A 16,934-nucleotide genomic window follows, 5' to 3' on the forward strand; every position below is an offset into this window, starting at 1 on the left:
AGAGAGAGAGAGAGAGAGAGAGAGAGAGAGAGAGAGCGAGCGCGCGAGAGAGAGATTGACTGATTTTCAAGGTAAAGTGCTCCATAGTTGGGCATAGTGGTCTTGGGTGTCAAGAATTCTGACTTATCTGCATTTTTCCTATGATTGCTCACATGTGGCATTGCTTGTTTTTCTTCTAGGATGTGGAGAAGGAGAAGGAAACCCACAATTACCTCAGCAAAGAGGAAATCAAAGAGAAAGTTCATAAATATAATTTAGCTGTCACCGACAAGTTGAAGATGACCTTGGTAAGCACCCATAATACTTTTCAGGTTGACAGATGTCAAAAGACAAATATAAGTTGTTGGTACTACACTCTATCTGTATGTTTTAAAATCTCTGGATCACACTTGTAGAAGTTTAATGAGCAAGATATATAGGATGGGAAAATGGCACGTTTCTGCATCTTTCAGATTAAAGTTGTATTTTGAAGTAGCTTTATCTCAAAATCAATTAAATGAAGTAAAATTTTATTTTAAAATAATTTTTTGTGGAACCCTGCCCCGCCCAAAGGATTTTTAACATTGAGTGTAATCATTGTTTAACATATAAGCGGTACCTCAGATTCTAATAAGACCTTAGGTAAGTTTTATCTTGTGTAAATAAATCTCGAAGTATCAGGAAAGGGATTTTGTGCCAATGGGTGGGACTAGGGCTGAGCTAGGACTTTTGTCAGAGTAAGAGGAAGTATGTACTACTCAGCTTCCTACACAGTGTAGATTCAGGCCTCTGCAATAGTGTACCGACACTGTGTGACAACAAAGCTTGAGTATTCACGTTCCTTTAAACCGGACTGGCATCTGCCTCGCCTACCCATTTGGTGACTTTCCTCGAGGCACCTGCCATCCCTTGGTGCCAGTTTCTAGGGCCCTTGGACCCCTGCCTCTCAGTCTATTGACTGTGAACTGACAGAGTTCAGCAAAGGACAGGGTGACCTGTTTAGAACAGGCCCTACTGAATTCTGTGACCCTGGAGGAGGAGCTTTTAAATATAAACCCTTGTGATAAAGGATCCCTCCCTAGTGGGGCTCTGCCAAAAAGGGGAGAGGGGCAGATGGACTCAAGATTATTCTTCATTATTTCAGCAGTGATATTTCTCCTTTTCAAGCACAGTTTTCATCAAAGAAAAATTCCACTCCCTCCCGCCAACCGTGGAGATTAAAACAGATGCAAGTTTCCATGTTTCAAAGATAAAACATTTTAAGTGTTGTTCCACAAGACTGAACAACTGAATTAGTATTGTAAGCTGATCTTGTGGAAAGGAAGAAATATAATGGACCATAAAGGAGGTTTTTAATGTCCTACTTTAACTGTGCCATTTATATATAACACCTTAGGATTTATGGAAATAGAACATTGCAATAAATTTTTTCTAAATGTACTGAGTGTAAAAAGAAAAAGTGAAGACAGGACCGTTATTACTATTTTTGGCAATTAAGAAATAGTAATTCTACCATAAATTGCTAAAACTCATCAAATGGTGTATATTAAATATGTGTGGGGTTTTTTTTTTGTTGGTTTTTTTTTTTTGGGGTATAAAAATTATACCTCACTAAAGCTAGTAAAAATATATGTATATATATATATATATATATATATATATAGGAGACATAAATACCATGTTAAAATAAAAAGGACAAGTGCTTATATTGTAATATCTGTACTTCACACTGTAGCTTGAATTCGTTTTAAAAATATTGCTGTTTGAGGTGCCCGAAATGCATTGTCGTGTGACTCATTGCTATATGGGATATGTGTTTTATAAAGGAGTTTTATAAAGCAAACTTGGTAATCTAGCACATACCATAATAGGCAGTAGGACTGCAAAAAGCTTGTTTTCTTACTGTCCACTCCTTGTTGACTTTAGGTATTTCAAAGTCCTAACCTTTTTTGTGTGCGGGGAATAGCTGGTCATCGGTTGCAGATGTCATTTCCTTTGAGCCGTTAGCCCAGGCCTCCCCCCCCCTCCCCCCCACCGAGCTCTATAAGCCGAGTGGCTAGGCTAGCATCTGCTCCAGGGGACTGTAACCTCACCAGTGGGCCCTGACCCTTCACATGCAGCTTCAGAGGCGTGAGTCTGGGACTTCAATGGGCCACGGTCTTCCGTCGCCACATCTGCCCTGCAGACCTTGCCTCTGGAAGCACTTTGCTGGGGTGTGTTAACCTCCCGCTGAGGTCATTCCTGTGGGGACCATCTCTAGTGAAGTTCAGCCTCAGGGATGTAACAGACAAGAACAAGAGAGAGAGTGTCTCACTTCCTTGATTTGTTTTGCTTGTGCGCCTTCCCACCGCTGCCACCCTCAGCCCCAAATAAGTGTGTATTTTCTTCCCGCTTCAGAATTCAAATGGGATTTACACTGGCTTCATTAAAGTACAGATGGAACTCTGCAGATCTCCACAGACTCCCCCGAACTCTGGAAAACCTGCTCCCAGTAGCAATGGTTGTATGAACACTCTTCACATCAGCAGCACCAACACTGTTGGGGAGGTGATCGAGGCCTTGCTCAAAAAGTTCCTTGTGACCGAGAGCCCTGCCAAGTTTGCACTTTATAAGCGCTGTCACAGGGAAGATCAAGGTACACTGCCACGCTAAGAACGAAAATGATCTCTGCTCATATTAATGCCTTTTTTTTTTTTTTTTTTGGTCCTCATTAGTAGAAGGAAGACTAGTGCATGTATGTGTGTCAGTGTGTCAGAGCCAGGGACAGATGCTGGAAACCATGGTGACCATGGCATGCGCTGAATGCTGCCTGGCCGCCCATATGTTTGAGTTAGGCATTTGTGCACCTGAGGAGCTAGGGGGCATCCACGTGTGAGGGGCATTTACGGAGGATTTTGTGATGTGCACAGGGGGATAGCTTTGATTTTTTTCTTTTTTTTTTTTGTATCTTTGATGTTAATGTTCTTGAAGACAAAAAAGAATACTTCTGTGCTTGAAGTTTTCAATAGCACATCCCACGTTTGATGTGCATCTGAACTTGGAGTGGCCTGGTGGACTTGTGTTCTCTGAGACCTTGAGGATGGGGAGGCCCATGTGTGTTAGCACACATTTCAGACTTAATGACGTACATGGCCCAGCTCCAGGCTCTTCTGGTTCCTTAGCTTGTCTCGCTGGCCATTACACTGGGCATTGTGGCTCCCAGCCCCCAGCCCACCCAGGCACATACGGTGGGTGAATCACACTGGGATCTGGGGTCTCCCTGTCTGAACTTAATACCCAACATTCAGTTGACAGAAAGAGATTATTAAATTACTGCATGAAACAGATTAAGATATTTCAGGTCAGGTACCCGAGCAGAAATTGATACTAGTGGTGGACCACAGTGACTGAGTGATCCACTAAGTGCTAATTTGAAAATGGGGTGTGTGTGTGTGTGTGTGTGTGTGTGTGTGTGTGTGTGTGTGTGTGTAAGTAAGTAAACAATCAGTGATTTATAATTTTTTCTAGTTTCTCTGAATAAAGCCTTAAAGCAGCTCTAGAAAAAAAATAGGCTAACCTGACATGATAGGAATGCCCTCAGTTGCATGGGGATGAAATCTAGCTACTTGCCGAGTCTGCGGACATGTTTTGAACACATGCCATGGGCTGGGCCCTGGGAATACAAAGATGGGCAGGCTGCGGTCCCTCCACTCGAGGCCACAGGCTCAGCAGGGTAGGCAAGTTTATAGCTATAAGGAAATAAATGAGCACCTACAACGCAGCTGTATCCGGAAGTGCCAAAATAATGCAGATGAGCTCAGGCAGAATTTTTATCTTACCAGCTTCTTTGCCTGCTCACCTGGACTTCAGCTGTACAATCTGACAGTAATAGCACCCTATTGAAATAGTACCCTTATGGCTGGCACATCTTTCAACACTACAAGCAATGTGTGTGTGTGTGTGTGTGTGTGTGTAGCATGAGACAGACAGAGCTGTGCTTGTAGTCACCAGAACTTGTAATCTGATTGCTTAGTGTGTGGCTGCTGATTCTAAATTAATCTGCAGAGAGATTTGCTCCTAGAGCTCTGATTTCATGTTCTTTGGATGGTATATTTTTATTGTTTGTAAGGGGGTTGCAGATCCTTTTTGAAGTTTCTGCTCTTGCTTTCTAAAAGGAGGAGCAGAATTAATTTTAAGCCCGTTTGGGGACTAATACCCATTTAAATTCATTCCTGAAAATTATTTCCTTTTTGATCAAGGCACAGTTTATATTCTGCAGCTAGAATGAGGATAGTATAGATTTCATTCCACCCTGGGCTACTTGTAATAAGAGGAGGAGGATGGTGACTTGTGGGCTGGCCTAACAGGGACTGTTGCCTTCATCTGGCAGGGGGATGTAAGAGGGCGCGGGCGTGTGGTCCAGGGAGCGAGTCAGTACTCTGTCTGTGACGTGCTCCTTGTTTCCTCACGCAGTCTACGCCTGCAAGCTTGCAGACCGGGAACATCCACTCTACCTGCGTTTGGTAGCAGGGCCAAGAACAGACACACTTAGTTTTGTTCTCCGTGAACATGAAATTGGAGAGGTAAGTGATTGTACATTACTGCTTTAAACTATACAGAGCAGCTGGCCTTGTTTTATTGCTTTAGCCTAGTGACTTGACCACTGGAAAGGGGGAGGGGGCGGGGAGAGTGAGTCTCTCCCTCTCTCTCCCCCTCTCCCCCTCTCCCCCCCTCCCTCCTGTCATGGCAGGAGGAGAGGTGGTCCTGTGGAGAGCAGCTTTCTGTGTGTTTTTGAATTGTTAGAAACAAACCCAAAGTTAGTCTATAAATCTATAATCTAATCCTTTTACGGCACTCATATTGGTCTGTAATTTTCATAGGGGGAGGAAATAAAATTTTTTTACTTGATCTCCACCCAGAGAGTCATTTTCATCCCTTCTACCTCCGAATTCCTCTAATCCAGCTGAACTTTGAAAGCTGACACTCTCCATATGTTCGCTAATAACGAGTCTCCAGGCTAATTCGCTCTAAAGAGAAATGAAACGGAATTCAGTCTCTTTACCAGGAGCGATGTTTAACTTTGTAGAACGTTTGTTCCCTTTTCCCAGATGATTAAGAAATCATGTTTATGCGTGTAGCGTCATTTACCATTTTCTCTGCAGGGAGCATTGTATTTAGGCCAGTTCAGGTGAAGGAGAAAGCACTTGTTTTTTATTTATTTTTTTTTTTTGAGAAAAACACTTTTTATTCTTGTTTATTTACAGTGAACCATGTTTTTTTTAAATTATTTTTTATTGTGAAATACACATTTTTTTAGAATTAGTTTCAGCTGTACAACACAGTGCAATAGTTATACTTTTTACCCCTCGAAGTGACCACCCCCCTCCCACAGAGAAAGCACTTTTTATTTAGACTGTCCTCCCAGATCAAGTATCAACTTTAAAACGGCACTTAAGTAAACCTCTCACACTAAACCTCTCAAACGCTGGGTCTTAGTCTTTTGTCTGGAACAGGAAATGGTATGAATTGTCCATTTTGTGAGGTGGTGAGAAAAGGGTTTCTAGGTTAAAAGCGAGGAAACCAGGACTCTGCTCCCTACTTACCCTCTTGTTGGATTCGGAGTGTGACCTTGGGTAAACCTAATGTTTTCAGTCCTCAGTTTTAAAATCTGTAAAGTGGGACTAAGGATTTTAAAAGGTGGTTTTAAGTCACAAATTAGAAATGTATGTAAACATGCTGTGTATTAATGTTCCAGATGGCTTTATTAGACCTCTGTGGGGTGTCCTTGTTTCTCAGTTTTTTAAGGTTAACTGAATTGAAGGAAGAAACTTTCCACAGATGTCAGGGAGTGGGAGGAACTTACTTTATTTGGGGGAACATATGTGAAAAGTAAAATGTTAATTTTTAAAAATTAACAGACTATCCCAATGTAGAAAGTTTTGCTTTCCTAGTCCATGTTTCTCATTTTCTTTAATTACGAGCTCAGAATTCATCTCTGGGAAGCCACCTTCTGTCATTGAGCCCGCTTGGTCGTTTTATTCCGTCCCCTGTCTGTTCACTTAGATTAGATTATCGCCAGGCTTTTCCCTGCCCCACACCCCTGTGAGTTCTCCATCGGAATTGTTCCTGGCTGTGGCAGTGATTCTCAGCCAGGACTCAGGGCTCCCTTTTGGGAGGAGAGGACATATTTGGAGGGGAAAATAAACCCAACCTCCCAGGGTGGGGCGGGTGATGACAAATACCATTCTTGACATCTACTGCTCTTATATTAAAAAATCTCAAACAAACAACCCCCCCCAAACAAAAACAAAAACAAAACCCCCACAAACATTTATTTTGTGCCTGCTAAGTACCAGGTGATTTTATGGAAATAGAACTCAGTCTCAAGGGCAAGAGACAAAGCTCAAATAGTGAGAAGTATGACAGCTGCAGTGTAGGCAGGAGAGATAGTCAGCAGATAATTATAATAACTTTTATATCTTTTGTGATCAGGGTTACCAGTGCTCAGTGAGGGCTTTTTGATAGACCTAATCCTTTCTAACAGACTTACCTGGGAAGGGAGGGGAAGAAATCATGGAAGCCTTCTTAGAGAAAGTGGCATTTAAGCTGAGATGTGAAGGTTGAGAAGGCGTTCGCCCTGCAAAGTGGAGGAGGGGAGAACATGCACAAAGCCACTTGAGGTCGTAAGTGAGGGGGGCAGTATGAGAGAGGTGAGGGTCTTTCACACTTGGCAGAAACAACCAAGGGAAGCCACTGAATGAGCCTAAACAGGGGAGAGTCATGATCAGATTTGCATTTGATGAAGAGTACAGCAGTCTCTGCTAATCCATGGGGGGATACATGGTAAGACCCTGAAACCATGGATAGTACCCAACGCTATGTATACTGTTTTGTCTTATACATCCATACCTTTTCACTTAAAGGAAGCACTTTACCGCTTCTCTTTGGCATATCTGAACTGCCAGCATCACTACCCCTGTGCTTTGGGGCCATTATTAAGTAAAATCAGGGTGACTTGAACACAAGCCCTGTGATATCGGGACCGTCAGTCTGAAAACCGAGACATCTGAGTGACCAATGGGCGGGGAGCGTCTGCAGCGGGGTGCCCTGGGCAAAGTGGGTGACTCATGTCCTGGGCAGCATCGAGTGGATGGCTCAAGATTTCATGTTACTCAGAATGGTGCACCATTTAAAACTTAGGAATTGTTTATCTCTGGAATTTTCCATTTGATATTTTTGGACCACTGTTGACCGTGGGTACCTGAAACCATGGAGAGTGAAATCGTGGATAGCGGGAGGGACTTCTGTGTTCAGGCTGGCTGTTTGGGGAACAGATTGGGGAACATAAGAGTGGATGGAGCAAGGAGGCCATCCCAGGGTAGGAGATGATGGTGGCTAGCAGTAGTGGGCCGTTGAGATGGAGAAAAGCAGGCAGATTGGAGAGCTGTTTAGGATGTGATTAAATCTATTGTGGGAGGTAAGAAAGAAAACAGCGAGTGACAAGGATGAATCCAAGTAGAGGGAAGAGAGTGTTTTAAGATGGAAGGAAGGCAGTTTTTGCGGGTGTTAACCAGGGATGACAGACTCTCCTGCAGGTCGTGGGACTCTTGGTGTCACCCTGTCTATGCTGCCTTCTCAGACCACCGGTGCTCTGATAATAAACGCTTATTCTAGGACCCCCCCCCCCAAAAAAAGATAAGATGGAAGGCGTGTGGAGTTGTTTCTAATGCCCCTGGGGGTCAAATCAGCGGTGACTGTGTCTAATGGGAATCCTTGACCTTGGTGAGGGCCATTTTGGAGGACAGTGGAAGGAGGGTAGTGAAAGGGCAACTGGAGTGAGATGAGGGGGGAGTGGGAGTGAAGGCAACGGTAGGGCTGGTAACACAGCTCAGCTCTTACAAACCATGGCGTCTGAGGCACCAGGCTGTGAGTGCCCCTGAGGGGAGGGCAGCCACACCTCCACATGCTCACAGGCCGGCATTCCTAAGTCTTGACCTAAGTCTTGACGGCATTAAACACCTGGCATTTTTCTTCCTGCTTCCTCTCACAGTGGGAAGCCTTCAGCCTTCCAGAACTACAGAATTTCTTGCGGATCTTGGACAAGGAAGAAGATGACCAGTTGCAGAACCTGAAAAAGCGCTACGCAGCCTACAGGCAGAAGCTGGAGGAAGCCCTCAGCGAAGTGTGGAAGCCGGATTAAGGCGAGGGGCTCCCTGTCACTCAGGGAATGGCGCAGGACCTGCGTACAGACCAGCAGCGAGGGTCTCTTCCCGGAGGGCTGTTCTCCTGCCCTGTGATGCGAGGGTCTTCCCCTTTTTATCTCTAGATTTAGTTCCCCAAACGTGGTCACGCAGCATCCTGCACCTTGGGCATCCTCTCTGCAAGGGACTGTGCAAGCTTGTTCTGTTACAGTACTGCGGTGTTAACCTCCCAGCAAGCTGTGAATCTGGCGTCTCATCGCAAGCATTTGAGAGTACTTTGAAGCATGGACTCTGGGTTTTTGTTTTTTATTTTCTTTTGGTTATTTTAATTATGTGATGATGATGTTAAGCTGTAAGGATGTGCAAATGATTTTTTTAAAAGCTTAACAAGGAATCTATCTGAATATTTGTCCTATGTTGAAACTACCTGTTTTTGTTTTTTGTTTTTGTTTTTAAATATCAGAGGAAACATCCATGTAAATTGAAATGGCACAGGAAGCCAGGAACGCTGAGGAATTCGTGAAGGATTTTGGAGGAGCTTGACAAAGAAAGTAAAGAGCAAGTTTGGAAGAAGGTGTGAGTGGAGGTGGGGAGCGCGGAGGGAGGGTGGTTTGGGCAAAGAGCTGATAGTGGACAGAGAAAGGTATATTTGCTTGCAAAGGAGTTAAAAGCATTCAGTTTTGAGATGTTAAACCCATTGTAGGATTGTTTGTTTTCTTGGTGAGTAAAATACAGGGAACAGAGCCAAAGAAAGTAGGAGCTAGACCAAAAAGAGGGACTTGGAACAGCAGCTGACCTGAAATCAGCATCCAGGCAGGTGGGTCTTCCAGACCGAGGCCGAGAGCTGGAGCTGCCCTGGGTGGACCAGCACGTGGGTTCCTCCGTTCTGCAGTGGAAGGTCAATTGGTGCAGCTTCTGGGCAGGTGGAGCAGTGTCCATTTGCTAACGCCTGTTAAATTACAGCTTTTCCTCCAGGTTGTTTTCAAAGCTGAAAAGGAGTTTGGGTAGAGGCAGCTTGTGTCCCCCGGATTGTTAGCTGGGAGATTGGTCAATTAAGAGCTCACAGCACACCTTTGTGACAATCACTCCCTCCGTTTCCCTCATTTTTCCTTTTTCCTTCCCTTCCCCTCCTTTCTTCCTCCTTCCCTCTCCCTCTCTTCCTTCTTCCTTCGCTTTTAAATGGAAGTCTGTTCTGACATAACGGAGAACAGGGTTATCGATGACAGACCTAATACGGTCAGGTCCTCAGTTCCAAAGAGGACGTGACTAAGGCAGAGGGCAGCAAGAAAGGGAGGGAAGTCCACCCGGAGCTGGCCGCCATAGAAGGGCTCTTTATGGAAATATTTTAACACAAGTGCATGTTCCTACCAACCAAAGAAATGCAGGTGCAATAGAAAGCCTTAAAGCAGGTTAAATAACCTCATTTTATGCAGCAAGTCATCCGAAAACAATGGGAATGGTGTGCTGCGGTTCTAGAGGGGGATCTACAGTCTGTTTTTTAGTCTCGGTATTTTTTTGCTGTTGTTTAAATTCCCAAGGAATTGTTAACACTTTGGTGACACCTAATGGATTCTTTGTGAAATTCCAAGGTGCTTCAGTTCTTTGCCTTTTAAGTGAACTGTGCCTTTTATTGCATTTGTTTCTCTTGGTGGCTCCTCTGACTTGTCAGAGAACACCCATTTTGCTGGAGGCAGATGTAAGTGTTGCTTATGCTGTGCCACACACACGTGACTGAGACAATCCTATCTTCCTAAGCTTTTTAAGGAAAGTTGGAAAAAAAAAAAAGTGAAACTAGCTATAAAATATGTATGGCACATCTTGTTTAATTTTGCATGTAACTTCTTTTTAGTGCATTGATGAGGTTTTAGTGTCATTGTCATCCAACACTTTACCTTTATTGTTCAGGGAATGCCTTCATGGTTTTTATACTGGTTTTACTATTCATAGTATGGCTTGGGTTTGAGTATACTGTTATCAACCACCTGGTCTTTTCATTACCCATCCCAGTAAGCTTATATTTTGTGAAGCATTTGTTTCTCAGATTAAGACACTGTTAGAACCTAAAGTAGTAGCTGATGGGCATCTGTGAATTTTTTTTTTCTTTACTTGAAGTAAATTGTCTAAAATAGGCATCCTCACCTGTATTACCCAGAACCTTGCTCATTGTCATGTGCACTACAAGTTGCAATTTGGAAAACTTACTGTACTGAAATTCTGTCAGCTCGTGGTTCTGGAAGGCTGATGTTCTCTCCCAAACACTGGTTACTGCAGCAGCATTGTTAATGTGTAAAAGAAGGGCCACTAAGGCCTCAGATTTTAAAAAATCATTGTACAAATTGTTGTGTTAAATTAAACTAAGCTTTGCTGTAATACTGTTTTCAATATGTGATGGTACAGGAACGATGTTAAATGAAGGGGTAAGTAAGTATTGCAGGGGAGCATTTTAAATTGCAGACATAAAAAGTTATAATATTTATAATTTTGATGAATTTATTTTTTATAGGGAAGATTTTCTTCCCTAAAATTGTTTTTGGAATGGCAATTTGTTTCCATTATTAAAAGTTAATGTTGTTAAGTTGATGTTTGTGTGTTTTTATTTATAATACGCCATATCACAGGAGTGGGAGAAGCTTTTGCAGATACATGGGGGCACACGCTAGAATGTGACATCTTTTACAAGGTTCAAGTGGGGCCCATTTTTTCTACTAAATGTCCTTTCTCCTTTGCCTTATGCTCTGGGAAAAATAACCCTAGCTGAATGTCTGCCCATGCAATACATTCCTGAGACAATCGTTTTAATTGTGAAATATAGACATTCAGAAGTGTATAAGGCATGTGAACAGTTTAAGCAATTATTACATAGTGGACGCCCTGTGGCTACCACCAAAATAGAACATGGTAGGTTCCTTAGAAATCCTCTCCCTCCACCCCCATTGTTGCCCGAGCTCTCCCATCCTTGGAACAGACCACTTTCAACACCAAAGTATTTGTATTTTTTGGTCAGCATGCCTGTCTCACCTGGGTGGGGAATGTTTGGTGGTCAGCAGCAGTGACGGTTCACTTGCTGCCCGTGCACCACTGCCTTCGCCACCTAGGCCTCCAAGCCTGCTGTAAGCAAGTGTTTTTACACTGCACTGCCCCCTAGAGGCGCCGATGAAGTAGGAGCAAGGCCGCGTAGATTGGGGGGAAGCATTTCAAGTACAGTAGCTGCTTTACAAGTGAAAGCATTACGCAAGAAAATGATGGCGCTCTATGGAGCTCCTTTTTCACTGCAAATAGCCAGAGGAGTCTAATTTGGGAGTTCAGCCTGGGTTATCACCCAGGGTGCAGGGGGATGTTTTGGATTTTTTGTCCCTTGAATTAGCTTCCTTGGCCAAGGCTTCAGAATTTGTCACAGATTGATAACTCATTTAGATACATATTCTTATGTTGCAAGATGAGTTCTGAAGAATTGTATACTGCATTTGGGACACTCTGGCAGGTGATCCCAATTAGGAATTTTGGGTTTTTTTTGAAAGAAGAGGGAAAGTCTATATATGATCATGGCAAATTCAAACAAAGTGCTTATCGTGTGACAGGCGTTATTCTAAAAAGCTTAGTATGTATTAACTCGTTTCTTCCCCTCGTCCCCGTTCTGCAGGTGAGGAAGCACACATGCACTGAGCTCCAGCAGCTGCCTATGGGCCCCTGTGAGGGGGTGGCAGAGTCGGGCCCAGCTGCCTTCCTCTCATCTTTTCCTGTGAGTGCTACCCAATTTTTCAGTGAAATAGCCTACTCAAAGCCTGTTAAGGTGGCCTCTAATGGTCAGTTCGAAAGCAGGTCTCTTTTGGTGCAGTTGGGATTGGTGGGAAATGAAAGGATAGCTTTGATGTTAGAATGCTTTATCATTCATTTTTTTTGTTGTTTGTTGCTGTTGTTCATTTAGCATTCCTGTTAAGTGATTATACGAAGTTGCATACACGTAGAGTGAAACACCTACCTGTGTTTTTGTTTACAGGTTCCATTGCATGGGAGAAACTGGGCAGGGCAGGTAATCGACCCCCGGTGTTCTCACCGCAATTAGCCAGGTGATGCCTGGCAACCACCAGAATAGCTTCAGAGTTCAAAGTTCCGGAGGAGCCACCAACTACTTGCAGGCAGGCAGTTTTACTCTCCCATCATGGGTGATCCTCTTCAAAGTAACACAGGAAACTAAGTATTTAACGTCTTTAAAGTGTACACTTGTCTGGTGTGAGTCAGTACTTGCATTCGTAAGTGTGCAAGAAAGCAGCTTTGTGTAAGGATTGGGGGAGGTTGGGGCAGGGGAGTAGGCAGGTAATTAACGACTGCAGGGTTTTTGGTTTGGTTTTGTCTTTGGTTAGTGGTTTTGTTTGATTTTGTTTTGTTTTTTTGGCAAATCTTTCCCTTTAATTCGACAAGGTAAGAATGGCAGGGTAGAAGACAGACCCTTTTGATCTTATAGTTTCCAGAGACAGTTGTGACCCTCAGGATTGGCTGAGGTCCTACTTGGCAGCAGCTGAACTCCAAAAGCTCCTGTCTTCGCATTTCTAAGAAAAGTGAGTATCAGAATTTCTGAATGCTTACACACAAAACAGCAAAACATCAGGGCTCTTTGTATACTTCAAAAGAAGGTGGGGTTTGTTCCATGTCACCCTTTTGCTCCCCACTTGCAGTTTGCTTTTTAAAATTGTCTTCTATGGCAAGGAAGGCGATTGAGCCAGATGCACAGTAGGTCTTGTGAAAAGTTACGAAGCTGGTAGCTGGGAAAGGGCAGTGTGTAGGATCTATTGGAAAAGAATTCAAGACAAAACAAGGTCTTTGCATTGAAATGTTCTAAAAATTACTGTTAATTTGAGGGAAAAAGGGATGAGTTGTACACATTCCTAGTTTTGCCTAGTTTCTGAAAAGCTTGCCAAAGGACAAACAATGATGTTGCTGCTGCTACCAACTACTTGGTTCCCTCAGCAATTTACAGTTTACAGTTATCTGCAGTATATAGCTTTATGCATACGGCCAGTAATAGTCTAACAATATTTAAGCTTACTTTCGTATTACTGGAAATATAGTGGGGTTTATGCTTATTAAAATGAGAATTACTGTTATGGGTCCTTCCTCTTTCCCTTCCTTCCCTTCCCTCTTTCTCTCCTCCACCCTCCCCGCCTTTTTCTTTCCCAGCCAACACCTTGGAACTAACTGCAGTCGTATCTGAGGAATACGAGTATAACTGGTTTACTGTCAGGTTCTGTTATATCTCTTCTTATAACCATCCCTCTTTAAAAAAACCTTTCATTTTATATTAGTTTGTTCTTTTCTTTGCACAAAAAGAAACTTGAGTAGAACACCAAGTATTTTCTTTCATTCAACCAATCTTTCTAAATCGCCCTGAGGATGTTAGGTGCTGGGTGGTTAACGGTGAGAAGGAACATAGCGCCCTTGTCTTCATGGAAACTGGAGTCCACGTGTAACACAAGCTGGTAAGTGTCATGAACATAAAGAACAGTGTTAGGAGAGTTTATTATTTCGGAGGTTAGAGAAGGCTTCCTGGAGGAAATGCTTTAGAGCTGAGCTCTTAAGGATGAGTAGGAGTTCCCAAGTAGAAGTCGTAACTTACATGAAAATTTCCTACACGACGGGGACAGGTTTCTGAGGTCTTTTGGCAGCATGCTACATCAGCATCGCTCTTGCTGTTTTCCCTCTATTACGAGAAAAGAACTTTAACTAGGGCTCAGTAATTCTCCCCAGGATAGGAGTTCATCTTTGGCAAGGGCGGAGTTAAAATTTACAGCGGCAGTTGCTGTGCATCATCCAGTTGTGTTTTTTTTTCCTGTAAAGTGTTTGCTTACCTCATAGGGCTGATGTGAGGACCAAATAAGGTGGTAAATGTGAAGGTACACTGTACAGTATAAAGCCTGATATAGTGCAAGGTGGTATTATTTCCAAGTTGTTCCTACAGTGGTGTTGATGGCTGCTTTACCTTGGGCCAAGATGCTTACCTATCATGACACTAAAATTCATCTGGAAGCATCACCTGGGATGCAGTGTCCAAGAGGGACATTTTGGACTCACGCTTAGGGAAGGAAATGCAGTTAGAAGCAAAACACTCAAGATTCTAGGGTGATTTGGTAGATCAAGAAATCAATATTCAGAGCCTTCCCTTGTGCTCCCCATAAATACAGTGGCAGAGTGTTGTCTTTCTCATTGACAAGTTACAGCCAAAATGCTCATAGCAGCTGGGAGAAGGGACGCCCGTGCTGTCATGGTCACTGTAAGGCAAGAGTGATGCTGAGACACCCACACCAGAGGGCCGCGTGTTGGTACCATCTGGGGGCCTTCACCCGTTGATAGTATTACAAGTATGCATGTGAGTTCTGCCCCCGGATAGGAATCGCCTGAGCGACGGGGGACCATATCTTCAGCCCACTTTGTACCTCTCCGAGCTGCAGGGCACATTTGTGGGACTAAACATTTCATAGAGGTGTCTGGAAACAGCCACCTGGGTTGCTTTGAGGTGGGAAGGGCTCCTCTACAGGCTGACCCTGCATGGCAGCTTCCTGCCTCTCCTCATGCGGTCAGCGTTCATCCCTGGCTGAACTCTTAAGGGCATCATGACCGAGGCCCCCGTTTTTGTTTTCCCTGCTGTGCAGGGACCGGAGCTGGCACCTGGGCTTTGTTTTCTGTGGAGCATTAGGAAAGGCCTAGTCGAAAGCTGAAGGCTGCCCTGAGAGAGGATGCAGTCAGCAGTCACTCACTGCAACCTGCAGAAAGAATCCAGGTGGTCAGGTTGATCTCACACCTAATACCGTTGCTGCTCATCTACTCTGGGAGGTGCTGGGAGACGGGGGTGCTGGGGAAGAAAGTACACAAAGCAGCCGTTTTCTCAGGGACTCAGGCAGGAACAGAATCAACTGTGCTCCTGAGCTACTTTCTGAGCTCTGGGATGAGGCAAGGGAGTGATGACCAATGATCGTGATTTGGATGACAGGTGCCTCAGCGACCCAGCCAGAATCCTGGCGTGCTCTGCAGCTGCCCAGTGCTGCTCCGCCCCTGTACGTGGCTCTGTGAGTTATGGAGACACACGGAGAGAAGACTTGGATTTGTGACTGGAGCCTGCCAGCCAAGAGTCCATTAAAATATTTTCCAGCATGTGCTGAGCACTGCATTGTAGCAACCATTTTAACAAAGCAGCTTCTACTTGGTTTCAGTAGTGTTTATTTATAGCTTTAAAGTATGTAGTGAACATAAGACTCCCCCCCACCCCTTGGAGAGAAGTTGTGCCTACCACTAGATGGCTTTGCCCTGTACCTACAATTGGATAGGTTTTGACAAAAGGCTTGCCCCAGCTTTTCTCTTGGTAAACCAGCTTCGATTGTATTTGACATCTATTGGTGCATCACAGTTTACTTCAAAATCAGCAGCTGAAAACAGCATTAAACATTGTATCCCGTGGTTTCTGTGGGTCAGGAGTTTGGAAGCAGGTTAGCTGGACGCTTCAGGCTTGAGGGGTTGTGGGGGTCTCATGAAGTTGCAGTTCAGATGTTGTCTGGGGCTGGGTGTAGTCTTGTGAACTTGACTGGGGCTGGAGGATCTTCTGAGGTTGCTTAACTAACATGGCTGGCAAATTGGGGCTGGTCATTTGCAGGGGGCCTCAGATCCTCACCACATGGCTGCTTGGGTATCTTCATGCTGTGGTGGCAGGTTCCCTCCAGAGTAATCAGAGAGAGCAAGGTAGAAGCGTCCATGTCTTCTAGGATCTAGCCTCAGAAGTCACACCAGTACATGTGCCGTGTCATTGGTCACATGGACCAATGCTGATACATGTGGGAGGTGACTGCACAAGATCATTAGGAGTCATGATGGACACTGTCTTTCCACAGCCATGCTGGAAATAGTCGAATGAGGTGTGAAGAGAGGAGCTCGGTTTTGACTTCTTTTCCAACAGCTATGCTGTGGAGTGAAACAAGCAGCCACCTGAATGGTAGTGGCAGCTCCCCTTTAGTCTGAAACTGTAGTTTCCTTGTAAATACAGGTGTCAGGGACAAGCTCTACTTTATTTCCAGTCTGTTAATGTTTCATGTATATATTTAAATGCTATTTGGGGTAAATATTTGCAAATGTTAATATCCACTTGTTGGGTTGATCCGTTTATCATTATGTAATGCACTTGTCTTTGGTTAATCTTTGTTTTAAAGTTTATGTTGTCTGATCTTCCTTGACATTCTCTAATGAGCTGTGTGAGCTCTGGTAAATTAAGCCAAGGAAAAAACCCTATCCTGCAGAGCTATTTTTATCATATTTGTATCTCTTTACCCTTTGAGGATGTAGCAGCATCAGTCAGAGCTGCAGGCTAAGAGGATATCTGTGGATCTCAGTCAGGTCTTCTGGGCAGAGGTGGTCATGAAAGCTTTCTCTCAAAGATTTAAAACTTATCTACTCTGCAGTGATGCAGGAGCAATCTCCCATGTCCCACGTTTAAATTCTTGTCTTATGTAATAATTCCTAGGCCACCAGTAGCGGTCTCAGCACAGTGCTTTCAGCTTGAGGCCTTTGGGTTCTCTGGTTGGTTGCTCTTGCCTCAACAAGGTATGCATATGACCGGCCCTTTAAACCCACTGCTGGTAAAGAAAATGAAACAAAAGGCTAATTCTGTAGGAAATTTGGTTCAGCAGGGCTGGGTAGAGTCTCAGTGGGAACAGGTGGGATAAATTATAAAAGTGGATCTGGTAGAGCCTGGACTTGGCCTCACTTTGTGAGTCCTATGCAAATAAACGTTCTTTT

The 16,934-nt window shown here is 44.0% G+C and overlaps 1 protein-coding gene across 1 annotated transcript; it reads left to right on the forward strand.

Annotated features, from left to right (window-relative positions):
• Positions 1-183: 183 nt before the first annotated feature.
• Positions 184-10,734, forward strand: LOC109381693 (ras association domain-containing protein 3). Its single transcript, XM_019640555.1, has 4 exons — positions 184-287; positions 2,377-2,614; positions 4,432-4,541; positions 8,009-10,734. Exons 1-4 carry the CDS (start codon positions 279-281, stop codon positions 8,156-8,158), a joined length of 507 nt encoding a protein of 168 aa, XP_019496100.1. The 5' UTR covers positions 184-278; the 3' UTR covers positions 8,159-10,734.
• The last annotated feature ends 6,200 nt before the right edge of the window (positions 10,735-16,934 follow it).

Source organism: Hipposideros armiger, unplaced genomic scaffold, assembly GCF_001890085.2.
Source record: "Hipposideros armiger isolate ML-2016 unplaced genomic scaffold, ASM189008v1 scaffold_51, whole genome shotgun sequence".
Classification (NCBI taxonomy): Eukaryota; Metazoa; Chordata; class Mammalia; order Chiroptera; family Hipposideridae; genus Hipposideros; species Hipposideros armiger.

Coding starts and splice junctions, on each gene's coding strand:
- LOC109381693 (XM_019640555.1), top strand. Junction 2,615..4,431: donor CTGTCACAGGGAAGATCAAG/GTACACTGCCAC, acceptor TTCCTCACGCAG/TCTACGCCTGCAAGCTTGCA. Junction 4,542..8,008: donor GTGAACATGAAATTGGAGAG/GTAAGTGATTGT, acceptor TTCCTCTCACAG/TGGGAAGCCTTCAGCCTTCC.